Below are 14054 nucleotides of genomic sequence, written 5' to 3' on the forward strand. Positions count from 1 at the left end.
AAATTATCACCTCGTATAGTTTAAATATATTGCAATTTTGTCAATTATATCTTAATAAGGCTAGAAAACTTCAAATAAATGAGGGGGGATCCCAAAAGTGTGAGCTTGAGTTTGTGATAAATCATGGCCCCATCAGTAGTTTTGTGATCTTAGAAAAGTCACTTAAATTCTTTCGTGTCTCAATTTTTCTCATCTTTTTGTAAAATTATGCTTATACCACTTGGTCTCCAGTGTTATAAATTTCAAATAATCTGACATTGGTTGAAGTAATTTGGAGAGGTTACAGACCTCTTAGATGACAATAAAAATGAGGCCGAGAGATGCTTCTCACTCAAAGATGTGGTGGTGTGCACAAAGCACATGTTTTGGCAATGGGCAAGCCTAAATGGGAACCCCGACTCTGCCTGTCATTTGGGTGTTATTAAATCTCTATAAGTCTCTTTAATTTGTAAAATGAAAAGTTGTTGAGGCACAGAAATATAGACATGAAACTCTTGACACACAATATGCCATTAATATATGGTGGATCTTATTTTTATTATCAATTATTGAATTATGACGAGGAGTTAACAGGTTCAGAATATCAAGCTTTGTTTTCTAAGATATGCATACTAACTCACTTTCATCCCCAGGAATTAGGCTGTCATAGGAATCCAAATATCCTCCTCTTCTATACTAAATGGCTAAGGCTAATTCTGAAAGCTTGTCCTCACACATATCTTACCTTGTGGAAAACTGGACAGGTACCTTTCTTTCCTTTAGAAGTCTTTGCCTAAGTCCCCACCTTCTAAAGCTACAGAAATCCTTATAGAATTAGGATCTCAAAACTTACTTTGCAGTCTAAAGAGGATAAAATTATAGTGAAAAAAATTCCCAACCCTTTTTAGTATGAGAATCTCATTCTAAACTAAGAAAATTTCAATGAATCCTATATAAATAATAGTTCTATTTTACATAGCTTTTGATTGAGGAAAATACATAATAACATTTCAGCAACAGTAAAAATGTAGAGACTCCCCTCTTAAATATTTTTTGAATAGATAGTATATGAACTTGATCAAAATTCATGAGGTACAAAAAGGAATGCCATGAAAAGTATCTTTTTGCACCCCATTCTTCAATTATCCAGTGTTCTTCCCAGAGCTGACTATTGTTTTAATTTCTGCTTGTCATTTCAAAGGTAATCTATGTTCTATAAATATTTATGTGTTTATCCTTTAAAAAAAGACAAAATGGTAGCATATATTGCCACTCTTCTTCACTTTGATTCAGTCTTCTTCATATTAAACAGTGTCTTGTTGTACTTAAAATAGCTATTTGAAAAAATATGTATTTTTATTCATCACAGTGGCATCTACTACTGAAAAGTTGCATCATATTTTTTTAATGTACAGAAAGTCTTAGTCCACAATAACTACATACCACTTCGAGATTCTCAGCTCTTAGATTAGAAACCACTGGTATAAGTAAAATATCAATAATATTCAACATTAATTTTGACCCTAATTCTGCACCAGGCATTGTTCTAGGCACATTACACTTATCTCTCAAAGTCTACATCCCTCAAACCTTACTAGTCTCAGTGTAAATGTTATCTCCTCAAAGAAGTCTTCCCTTATCCAAGTAGACCTACCCTCTCCCCTTGCCATTATTTCTTATCATTTCATCCTGTTTATTTCCTTCAGGACATGTAGCACTCTAAGTAATTTAGTTACCTAGTCATCTTCCTGTTTAGTGTTGTCTTTCCAACTAGAGTATGAGCTTTGAGAGCAGAGACAGTGTGAATTTGGCTCACTGCAGTCTACCTAGTGACCAATACTGTGCCTCTGTGCTTGGCACAGAGGATCCATTCAATTGGATGTTTACTGAATACATACATACATATTGAGCAAAAATCTTTATGAGGTAGACCCTCTTATTACCTCCCTTATACAAATGAGGAAATTGAGGCCTAGAGGGTGGAATAGACTCATTCCAAAGTTAATAAGTTATAAAATTGGTTTGAAACCCCACTCTGCTTGACCCCAGAGAACAAGCTCTTCCCTCACTACTTTGGTCTCGGAAACAGAAGACTGGCTGTGTGTGATCTTGAGAAAAAGTTCCCTTTTCTCACTAAGACTGTTTCCTCCACTGAAAAATGAGAGGGTGGAGTTAGTTATCTTCTTTATAGTGATGTTCTGTGATGTATGAGATCTGTGATCTATGAAATGAAAATGGGGACAATGAAGGGGCCAACAAGATGAGCTGTGCCTTTAAGTGAGCTGACTTTCTGTTCACTGAAGATTTGCTGATCCTTCTTCTATGCCAGGCACTGTGTTGGATCTCCCATCAAATAGAGATCCAAAGACTAGTAGGACATAGCCCCCACCATTAAGGTGCCTGGTCTAATGGGTCTAATGCAGCTCCATTAACAGCTGCTTGAAGTACAGTATAGGTCAGTGCAGCAATATGTCTGAGACACACGGTAATATAGAAGAGAAAGGGATTAATTCCATCATGTATGTGTATGGTGGTGGGAATGCAAGAGAGGAATGAGGTATGATGCTGAGCTGAGCCTTGGAGAAAGAATTGTTTTCTAGGTGGACAATGTAGAGGTGAGGCTTCCTGGATATAAGAGACATTATGTGCAGAAGCACACCAAGAAACCTGTGCCAAGGATTGCTAGGGTGGGTGGTTGGAGCCCAGAGTATGGGGCTGGCTAGGTCAAGGGAATCTATGAAGAATCATGCTAAAGAGCTTGGACCTTACTCCTTAGAGCAGTGACAGGGGCAAACCATGTTTACAGTTTATTTTTAGAAAGATCACTTTGGCAGTTGGTAGGACTGGAGGAGAGTGATGGGGCAGGTGTGGAGACCAGCTGGAAGCCTTTGGTCTAGGTGAGACATGATGAGTACTTGGACTTCGAGTATTCACTGCAGAGTTGGAAAGGAGCTAGATAAATCGGAGTTATTTTAAATGTAAAGTCAAAGGACTTGGTGATTAATTAGATGAGGGAGACTAAGATGAGACTAGGGGATTTATAGGAATGAATTGGGGGCCAAGCACAAAATGGTGCATTAATAATTACAGGGAATTTGGAATGGGGTGGGAGAAATAATGCTGCTGGCTTTGGGTATGTTAAATTTAAGGTGGCTCTTAGGCAGAAGGGAAGGTCTAACTCCTTCTTTGCTTTTCAGAATACCAGTCTTAGCCTAACGCAAATATCCTTGGGCCAGTTTCCTGCCAGGCCCAGTCAGGGATAAAATTCTCCATTCACATCCTTCAAGCATGTAAGCTGGGTATTGAAAACTCTCTGGATCCTTATTAATATGAGAGGAATGGGTCGTGAATTGCTTTTTAAAATCAGTTGCTGGCTCCAATATAGCAAACTCTCCTGCCTCTTGTAAGCACCAGACTTTTTAAAGGAAACCATTTCCTGTGGAGAAGCTTCTGGCCTGACAGGCTCTGCTCTCAGGTTAACTCCCAAGAAGCCCCCACCTCCCTTAGGAGCGGCTTTTTAAAAATTGAGATTGCAACCTGGTCCCGCCTGGCGGCTGGGAAAAGCCCAGAGTCTTGGGACTGGACCCTCTCCTAAACACCACCCCTGGTTAGGTGTCCTAAATGCTGAGACAAGACCCCACGTAGCCCCAACTCTTTCCCATATGACACGGCTGGGATCCTTCCCCTCAGCTCGAATCTCCAGCGCTCACCTGGCAGTGTCAGGGCCGAGCACGTGGGCTCAATTAAGGGTCAGCTTCTAGGATCCTCGCAAAGAAAGGGACAAGCCAGGAGGCGGAGGCTGGACACGCAACCCCCTCCCCCACTCTGCCTCCAACAGCGACAATCTCTGTGGCTGCTGCCGGTGGTGGCCAAAGGCAGGGGCACGCCCTTGTCTCACTCCCGTGTTCACAGGACAGTGCGAGAATCCGTTATCTCTACTCCGCCTCCTCGTCACGCACTGCCCCACTGTCATGCGGATAAAACACCAGAGCAAAGGGTAGCACGGCCCTTCTCGCGCCCCTGCGGGCCCTGAAGCTGGGCCCTAAAGCAGTGCAGTCCCAAGCTTCCCCTGCAGAAGCCGCGCTCCTCACTCGGTCCGGAGGTAGAGGGGGCGCGAGAGAGCAAGTGGGCGGGCGTCCCATCCTCCGCATCCTCCTCCAGGTCCTGGCGCGCAGGGTGCGAGCGCTGCGCGGCTCCGCGCTGCGCATCGCGGCCCATTTGCCGCCTGTCCCCTGCCCTAGCTGGGCCACCTCCCCGGGCCGCCGGTGGAGGGCTACGAGGCGCTAACGTTACGCTGTTTCCGGTTTTCCAGCAGGCTCTGTTTCCCCTCCCAAGGCGGCGGCGGCGGAGCGGCGGAGCCCCCCAAATGGCCTGGCCAGATGCGGCAGGTTTGCTGCTCAGCGCTGCCGCCGCCGCCAGTGGAGAAGGCTCGGTGCAGCAGCTACAGCGACAGCAGCAGCAGCAGCAGCGGCAGCAGCAGCAGCAGCAGCAGCAGCAGCAGCAGCGACAGCAAGAGCAGCAGCAGCAGCAGCAGGAGCAGCAGCAGCAGCTACAGCAGCATCTCTCGTCCCGCTGCGCCCCCAGAGCCGCGGCCGCCGCAACAGCCGCAGCCCCGCAGCCCCGCAGCCCCGAGAGCCGCCGCCCGCTCTCGAGCCGCAGCTGCCGGCGGCATGAGGCGCGACCCGGCCCCCGGCTTCTCCATGCTGCTCTTCGGTGTGTCGCTTGCCTGCTACTCGCCTAGCCTCAAGTCGGTGCAGGACCAGGCTTACAAGGCACCCGTGGTGGTGGAGGGCAAGGTACAGGGACTGGCCCCAGCCGGCGGCTCCAGTGCCAACAGCACCCGCGAGCCGCCCGCCTCCGGTCGGGTGGCGCTGGTGAAGGTGCTGGACAAGTGGCCGCTCCGGAGCGGGGGGCTGCAGCGCGAGCAGGTGATCAGCGTGGGCTCCTGTGCGCCGCTCGAAAGGAACCAGCGCTACATCTTTTTCCTGGAGCCCACGGAGCAGCCCTTAGTCTTTAAGACGGCCTTTGCCCCCCTCGACACCAACGGCAAAAACCTCAAGAAAGAGGTGGGCAAGATCCTGTGCACTGACTGCGGTGAGTCGCCCCCTCCCTCTGCTGGGGAAAGGGGGGGAGGGGCGGGGTGGTGGAAAATGGGGGCGGGGAGGGGAGGTGCTGCAGGTGCCCAGGCCTGGCATCGCCCGGCCTCTGGGGGTGGAGCCGCCCCTGGGCAGGGCGCCTGGCACGGGTGGGTGAGGGGGTTGAGGTTGGGAAGGAGGATCAGGCTCAAAGTGTGCCAGGGATGGGAGGCAGGGGGAGGCTCTGGCCTGTGCCAGCAGGGATCTGCGGCTGATATATGGCATGTGGGGCTGGAAAGCTGCCATCATAGCCCAGTAGCGGCAGGAAAAACAGCGAGGTCGGGGTGGTGCTGGCCCGAGGCTCAGTGAGTCAGGAGTGACCCTCGAGGCCTTGCCCGCTCTGCTCCCACGGGCCTGCCTTGCCCAGGCTGGCAGGGTCTGCAGGAACAGCTGGACAGACTCCCAGGATATGAAGGCCTCCGCTTACAAGTTCTCCTAGAGAATGATGGCCCCCGCCCCCTCCTTCCTCTCCTGGGCTCCCGGCTCTGCTCATCCACACCGCTGGCGCAGGCAGAGTTGGACTTTTTCTGCTACTGTTTTCCGTTCTCCATGTGGCTCAGGTTTTTTCTCCATCGTGATTTTCTTAATCGTGATTGCCTGCGTAGTGGGTAGTACAGTCTCTCTTAACCTCCGGGACTAGTGAGCAGACACCTCTCTGGGCTGTTTCTGGAAGATCTTACTCGGTCTGTTGATGGTGATGACGATGAAATAAAGTAACTTCTGCTGACTGCTGTAAGTTCAGCTCTGACATATTACTGGAAGGATGTGTTGCCTGCATTTCTTATCTTCATGATGTTGGGTGCTGCACAGGAATGCAGGTGATGAGATACAAAACACCAAAATCTGTAAATCTATGCAGCTGGGAATGGAGGTCTCTCTTGTCAAAAGTCAAAGAAATGTCAGTTTCAGAGCTTTTTCTTCTTGTCCCCGAATCCAGTAGTTACTTCTATGGCAGGCATTTCAAGCCAAATTGTCCTCAGATTGGAGTATTTGTTAAGCTTGTCTTGTGCTTATTCATACTGGTGTTTCATTTTGTCCCAACTAAGGCCGAATTTGGTGCTTGTGGTGTGACTCTGAGCTGTGTAATCACTGAATTGTAATAGATGTCCTGGGCTGTCATAGAACTTGGTATTCTGGGTAGTGCAAGGAGGCATTGAGTAGCAAAGAATGTAGAACAGCTCAGGAAGTTTTGCTGCCTTCATCTTTCTAAATCAATGCCTTTGACTTTTGGAAGCTTCCCTACTCCCCCCTCCCTACTACCACCCTGTCCTTCAAGAGACAAATTTTAGCTTAGTGGTGGGAGTGTATCTAGGCATTATGTTTGATTGTGCTCACTTTAATCAAAAGAATCTTGCAGTGTCTCAAGAAGTGAGAAACGTTTGGTAATAACAGCAGTTTCTCTCTCTGACATTGTTCTGAGGAATATTGTTGACTGTTCTTCAGCGTTGGTTTTATGCTCTGAAATGTTTTATGATGACAAGTTGAGACCAGTTAAGAATTTCTAATTATTTATTCTGCTAAGTATTTTATCTGAGATCCCTTGGGGAGCTGTGGAACTGTATCGTGCAGTAGGAAATAGATAGTAAAACCATTTATTGAACCTTGTCCAAGGACAGCTTCTGTTTTGGATTTTGGTGAGTTGCTCCTGAATATGCACAGAGCACATTGCCACGTAATCCCTAGTCTGTCTACTGAGACCAGATGGTCATTGTCAGATAACCCCATAGAGTAATTGGCTCCTCTGCTCCCAGCTCCCCCCTTTCCATCAATTACACCTTGTTTGCCTTAGTGAGCCTTTAAGACTTTAATTGTTGAATGTGGAGATTATGAAAAATTGGGGGGTCAGAAATATAGTCTGCTTTTAGGCTATGGTCACCTCATATGATTAAAATAGCATGTATAGTATAGCTCTCAAAAAGATAAATTTAGGACTGCAATCACTACTAAAGAGAAGGCCCTCCACATCACAGATTATCAAGGAGCAGCACTGGTATGGAAGTAAACATTTAGAACATAAAAATATTTGCTTTGAATTGATAGTACATAGATATATGTCAGTTTTACAGTTTATGTAAGGGGAACAGAAATTAAAAGACATGTTTGCAAGGAGAGACTCGTAGAACTGGTGATAATATGACAGAAGAACATAAACTGCATTTTCTTGTTTTCTTCTGTGTGGTTAAAGAAAAACATGCACTGGTAATGGTATATTAAATAAGGAAACAAAATCATCCTAACCACAACACCTTCCTTGTGTTCAGCAGGAAATAACTAACAAACTCATTTTCTGTTTTCTATCTCCAAAGAAAGCCCTCTGGGCTACATGATCATTGGGAACCGTTTCTCCTTGGAGCAGATTTGCCCATTGCAAAATAGGGAAACTGGCACTTGGAAACTGTCATCATGGCAGTTATATTGAGCAACTGTGGCTGAATTGTTACTTTGTTTAGCCAGTTTCAGCTTTGAGTGTGTCTGGTTCTCAAAGGTGTGGTTCTTAGGAGATGATCTAGAAAGTTGTGTTTGGTGGGCCAGGACTTTGAGACAACTTACCGTATAGAGGAATATATTGTGCTTAAAAGTTGGCACATTCCTCAGTAGCATCAACGCAAAAGGGTCATACTGGACCCCTTCTAAAAGGTCCTCATAAATGGCTAATTTCACGGTAGCTGTGAAATGTTGACTCGAAGCCTGTGAAGTTCTGGAATAGTGTTGCCTGCCAGAGGGGCATTTTCATAGACCTCATCTGCATTATTCAACCAAAATGACCACCTCTGGTGGTAAAGAGTTAAGTAAAATCTTTGCATTTCTAAGAAGATTGCATAAATGGATGGGTTTTCTGTGCCTTCTGTAGAAAGGAGAGGAAAAATGGAAAGTATTGTCAGAGATTAGCAACTCTGTACAATGGCATAAAAGCATCCTGTTCTGCCAATAGTCCTGCATTTTTAACAATGGTTGCATATGTTTTGGTATAACCACACCCTATCTTGTTGCTTTCATACACACACACACACACACACACACACACATATGTATATCCTTATATATACACATATGTATTGAATATATATGTATTTATAGGTATATATGAATATATGTATATGATTTTAAGCTGTTATATTATTGAATAGACACAGTAGATAGCATTTAAAAAAAAGAAAGGTCATTCATTCATTTTTGGGGGGGAACTTCCTGATTTGAAGTTTTCTTCCAAAGTATAGTGTACTTGATTTTTAAAGACCAAAAAGATAGTCTACGGCCATACCACCCTGAATACACCTGATTCTGTCTGATCTTGGAAGCTAAGCGGGGTCGCGCCTGGTTAGTACTTGGATGGGAGACCAACTAGGAATACCAGATGCTGTAGGTGTTAAAAATAATAAGAAGAATAAAAAATAAAGACAGAAAAAGGTATATTCCTGAGGGACTTCACATTCGTTAGGATCGTTTTTAATTAATGTGGCACCTAGATTCACACAGCAGAGAAAGGTGTTCACAAAATTCAGTATAGCAAAAGCGACTGCGTATTTTAAAAATGCTGTTTATTTAAAGATTCTTTCCTTCCCCAGCCAGCTGGAAACCCAGCTGTGCTGCAGCTTGAAGATGGGAAAGTGAAACTAGATTAGAAACTGACCAGTCCTTGTGGTGAGGGCAAAGTTTGGTTATAGATTTAGGGGCAGAATTACCATCATAATGTCATTATTTCTTTCAGTGGGTGCTTTCCTCAGCCGGTTGAGATTCTTGGGGGGCAGGAACCACGTCTTATCTTTGAGATCTTGTATCTCCTCACTCGCCCCCAGTGTTCAATGCTGTACCTGGCTCATAGTGAGACTCTCCTAAGTGTCTTTTGAATGGATAAAGTCAAGTGAAGTTTTAAAAAAAGCCTCCAGATTAATACTAAAACAATCTTAACTCTAGATCTGTGACACAAAGTCCTGTGCTGCTGAAAAGCTGAGTTTGATGATAGCCTTTACCTGTGCTGTGGGAACCTTTCTTCGGAAGGAGTCGTTATCAGCTGGAGTACTAAACCCCAAAGTGCTTAATCATTGCGCTGATTGGCGTTAATGGGATTTGAGCAGTGGAGAAGAAAAGTCTTGCTGAAGAAGAAAGACCCTCTTTTTTTAGAAGATAGATTACCACTCCCCCAAACCACAGGTTTAAACAACAATAAGACAACTATCAGTTTGAATTAACAAATAGTTTGGAAGCTACAAAGAGTGGTATATTAACTAACTAGGTGACTAACTTGCTCTTGGTCCCAATCCTCTTTACCGGGTTTTATTTTCAAGGGCATTTTAAGTTTATTTCTTAATAGCAAATACATCAAGTTAGTTTTTTTCTTTATAAAATTTTACTTATATTTTTGAAGATGTAACACATTTATACGGCCCAAAATTCAGAAAGTACATAAGACTATAAGGTGAAAAGAATCCCTCTCACCCCTGTCCTCAGCTACCCAGCTCTTAGGGCGATTGTAAAATAACATATCCTTGAAATATATATTTCTCTAAAAGCAAAATGTTTTTCAAAGTAGTCTCATATATATATTTTTTCTTAACAGACAGAAAATGTTAATTTTGACATTAAGCTAATTTTATGGTAAATTCTTCTCAAGTAATACATATAATTTTTAATCTAGCCTAATCAGGACCTTACCTCACAAATATAACCCCTAAGGTCAGGAGTGAAAATACCAACCTACTTCTCAGATATTTTACCATTTAGACATTTTCCATGACAATGAATTTAGTGAGTGAATCTTAATTGGGATGCTCAAAGGAGAGATCCAAAGGTTTGTCTTTGAGCTCTAGGGGCTGCAGTTCTGCCCATATAGCAGTTCCTACTATTTCACACTCTCGCTGATGTCACAAGAGCATCCACGCAGTAAATCACAGGGATTTATATATGGAAAGAGAAAACTCCACAGTGCATGATTGCTTTGATTTTCATCCAGAAGCCAAAGCCCCCAGTTGCTGATGAAGAGGTTGATTTTGACCATATTCCTGTACAGCTGGTCCATTTCAGGGGGAATGGGCCCCTTGGATACTAGTTTGAAGTACTGTGTTTAAAGTAACTGATTTGAACACAGTGTTAAACACTGTTAAAATGTCAGAGGATCAGGGAATTGCCATTTGGATAAGTCTGGGAAAAGCAAATACGCAGATCTAAACAGTGGGACTTCTTCACTCTCTAAATCTTGTTGGCTTAGTGGCATGTGGCAGTTGTGAACATTGATTGGAAAAGGAAGGATCATATCAGTATTGGTGAAGTCTTGCTTGTGCAGTTTTCAACCACTTGTTCATGGGTTTTTCTTTTCAAGGTCTAAAGTGCTGTTACTATAATTTATACCAAAGGTCAAAGAAATTCCCCCCCAAAATTTCGAGTTTGGTTGGGTGTATGTGAAATGAAGACTTTTGTCTTATTTCTAGTAAATTAACTCTCTTCTCCCATTTTACTGATTGGAATTTGTACATAAAATACATCCAGTTTATGAATTTCAGGAGGTCATATAGGGAACTCTTTAGAAAACTGGGGAAAGTGGATGAATTGACTGACGAAAGTGTTAAATTGTGACAAGTTTGAAAAAATGTCTCTCATGTGAAATGGAAGTAGAGTCCTTTAAATACAACAGTGCACACAGATGAATCTTGGTGAGCTAGAGCTCCATGGAGGACTTAGCAACTGCAGCAAACCAGGAAGGTGATTAAAAGGCATTAGGATGACATCAAAGAGGACATGCTGTACCCAGGCTAAGAGCTGGGAAGCTTTTGCCAACCTGGAGTCAGAGGACAGATTCACACTAACTGAAATCACTTGCTGCTAATCAGCGGTGATGTTTTTGTTAATTACGAAATGAGGTTAACTTAAGGGGCCTTCTTTCTCTGGCTAGTTGCTGCTGGCAGAGTGTGGCATACAAGCTCCTTTCTAAGTAACGTCCCCTTCCTGCTTTGTACATGAAGTGAAATCCAAATAGTCTCTCCAGGGACCTTCTCTGGGACAGAGCCTGTTAGCTCTTCTCTGTCCTTCTGCTCTGGACCTGATTGTGCTACTTGCCTCCTGGGGTGGGGCTGGAGGTGGTTAACATTTTGTTTACCCTTGCAGATGTTTCCAGAGTAGCTGAGGCATAAGTATCCTAGGGGTTTCTGTATTCTACCAGCAACATACATACCCCCCCCAAGATGTGATGTTCAGCTTACTTTTTATTTTCTCTTCAGAAACAGAATCCTAAATGATTCTCTTTTTCCTTCACAGATTTCCTGCCCTGTACTGAGGACATTGGCTTTCCCCTCCTCTTTCCCTCCTTGATCTGTTTATACAGACTGAGGATCTGTCTTTGTCCTTTAGGCTGGGATGTTTTACTTGGTCTTGATCTTGATCTTGGTCCAACTAACAGAAGCCAAGCTGAACTAACATTCCTTAGAACTGAATGAGAGGAAGTTCACCACGTGGCTAAATACCTGGTCCAGCCTATAGGAAAGTCAGAACATCATCAGTTCGATTGTGACAGGGATGCAATTTGGATTCCCAAAGGTGGTACTACTAAAAAAGCTTTCTTTCAATTTTATCTTTCAAATGTTTGCTTCAGCCAATATTTGAATATATGCTCTGTGTCAAGAACTAGGAAACTTAGGGAAGTTGCGTCGGATATAGTCCTTGTCATCAAGGAGCTTACAATCTAGCAGTACAAAGAACAGTCATTCAATCCAGAATATGATGAATACCATAAGATATAGCAACATAGTGCTTTTGGGAGGACGAGAAAAGTCATGAAGGGAAGATTATATCTGGTTAGAGGAGTAAAGAAATTTCTTGAAGTAGTTTGAGATGGGATTTTAATAGAGATAGATGAAGTGGGGTCGTTTAGAGATAGAGAGAGATGAAATTGATTGATTAAATTGATTCCATGCAGAGAGCAGCATTCTCAGTAGTAGAGGGATATGTTTGTAGTACACGAAATAACCAGGATGAAGGAGAAATGGGCAACTATTCCTCATTTTTTCTTATTCTTGGAGTGTTAGTATTTATGGACTGTATCACTTATCTGACCCTTAACCACTTAATGCCATGCATTGTTAATTGTCTTTTGTGGGGTCAGTATCTTATCTCCTTCACCTGCTTGTAAGATCTTTGGGGGCAGTAATTTAAAATATAGTTAAATAAATTGTTGATTAATGGCTATTGCCAAGAAAGAAGGAAGTGAGTGAGCCCTTTCACTTTCTCTACTGACCACTTATGTCCTAGACAAATTTCAAGGTTCCTCAAATGACAGCCCAGGCTAAGGGACAGACCAACCATGGAAAGCATCTTCAGACATTTTGATAATGGACAGAATTTTGCTTCTCAGTTATGTTTCAGTTCAGATTTATTTTTCTTGATAGTCCTTATCTTCATTTTCTGGCAAGTAATTCTCTCTTCTCACGTTTTAGAATTATCCCTAGATGGTTTTCCTCATGCGTGTCAATATTTGGCTTGTGTTTCCTTTCTGTCTTAGTTAGTTGGCATTCTGCAAAATTCTCTAGTTTCACTTGCCACTTGAGCTTTTTGTATCTCACTGGAATGTCCACTTAGGTTCTGTTACTCTGGCCTGTTCATGTGTCAAGCTTAATAGCTTAGGAGGTAAAAGGTTTGACCAGGTGTCTTTTGTAGCAAGCTGAGGTCTCAAATTAGTAGTGCTTGTATATTTTTGTCTAGTAAGCAGCTTAGGGGCTTCTGGGGGCCAGTACTGGTTCTTAGATCTTTTTTATTTCCCCAAAAGTGTAGGGAGTGGGAACCAAATATTCCTTCATGCCTCTCTTTTGGCATATCCATTCTTCCACTATTTCCTTGAGATGAGGCATTTTCTGCCATGTCTGCTTGACAGAAGTATTGGGTGGGGGTAAGGGGGCTCTCTTTTAGCTAAGAGCTCCTAGGGAGCTCCTACTCTTTGTTTCCTTTTCATAGTCTATTCTTATGGGTTTTATTTCTGACACCCTCTTACCTGGGCTCCACCTCTTCTACCTTATCCCACCATGCTCCCCCCTTCCTACTTAGGTCTGCCATTGTACTTGCTTGTGTCATAAATGTAACAGCCATTCCTCAGCCCCCATTCCCAAGAACGAGAATTGTTTCCAGAAATTTCTAGTTCAAAGTTTCCAACACTTCCTTGGACTTTAGGTTTGATGGGAAGGTAGTAACAAGGCCTGGGAGAGTTATCTATGAGAATGGAACCACATCTGACAAATCCGGCTAAATTTCTCTCAGGTCCAGTTCCTTTGGACAGAATGGTTGTTTTGTTTTGTTTCCAAGAAGGCCTCTCCCATACTTTCAGATCTCATTTTCAAAAGGGAATGCTTTTTCCAAAAAGGCCCATAACATTCACTAGCCTCTTAGTGACACGTACGTTAAATCTTCTTGGCCTCAGGTACTGACAGTAATCCTTTTCAGATGGCACCTCTGGGGCTCAGCCCAGGTGATTCAGACAGGTACTGAGAGGATACTAGGATGTGGAGCCAGGTAGTATCATAGTCTGGGCAAAGCAAGACAGCACCACCTCCAAGAGAAACTCATCGCTGCTGGGGAAGAATCTAATTTGTAGGCTGAAGGGAGGCACATGGGTGGCCCCAGATTGTGAGGGAGTGTGCTGTCTTAGTCGCTCATTATGTAAATTATCTGAGTAGGTTCCCACTGTGCGTGGTATGCATTCAGCTAATGGAGGGCAAATGGGAGCTGAAGCTGAGACTGGTTCCCTTGGGAATACTGTTTTTACCTCTGCTGGTTTTACCCCAGCTTCTACCATTGCCCACACACAATGTGGAGCCTGTGCTTCTCCTGCGTGGTGTCATGGCCTCGGGACCTCTGATAAATGGTCTGCCATAGACCCAGAGCTTGCTGTACAGAGGAAGAGTTAAAGACACCAGTTCTAGATTAGTTCTATGGAGGGGTCGCTTGAAACTTGAGTGTTGG

At 43.7% G+C, this 14054-nt stretch overlaps 1 protein-coding gene and 1 pseudogene across 8 annotated transcripts in view; both read left to right on the forward strand.

Annotated features, from left to right (window-relative positions):
* Positions 1-4019: 4019 nt before the first annotated feature.
* NRG2 (neuregulin 2) overlaps positions 4020-14054 on the forward strand; it is a 162112-nt gene continuing 152077 nt past the window's right edge. For 4 of the 8 annotated variants that reach the window (XM_016166339.2, XM_016166343.2, XM_016166342.2 and 1 more), the window contains exon 1: positions 4215-5073. In XM_016166339.2, coding sequence (XP_016021825.2) covers positions 4359-5073 — 715 coding nt within the window. In that variant the 5' untranslated portion in view covers positions 4215-4358. Of the gene's footprint in view, positions 4082-4128; positions 5074-14054 lie in introns of those variants that run through there. The other 4 variants (XM_016166345.2, XM_016166344.2, XM_016166346.2 and 1 more) reach the window with 2 other exon arrangements.
* LOC118606064 lies at positions 8363-8481 on the forward strand (annotated as a pseudogene).

The sequence above is a fragment of the Rousettus aegyptiacus genome, unplaced genomic scaffold (genome assembly GCF_014176215.1).
Source record: "Rousettus aegyptiacus isolate mRouAeg1 unplaced genomic scaffold, mRouAeg1.p scaffold_m13_p_7, whole genome shotgun sequence".
Lineage (NCBI taxonomy): Eukaryota > Metazoa > Chordata > Mammalia > Chiroptera > Pteropodidae > Rousettus > Rousettus aegyptiacus.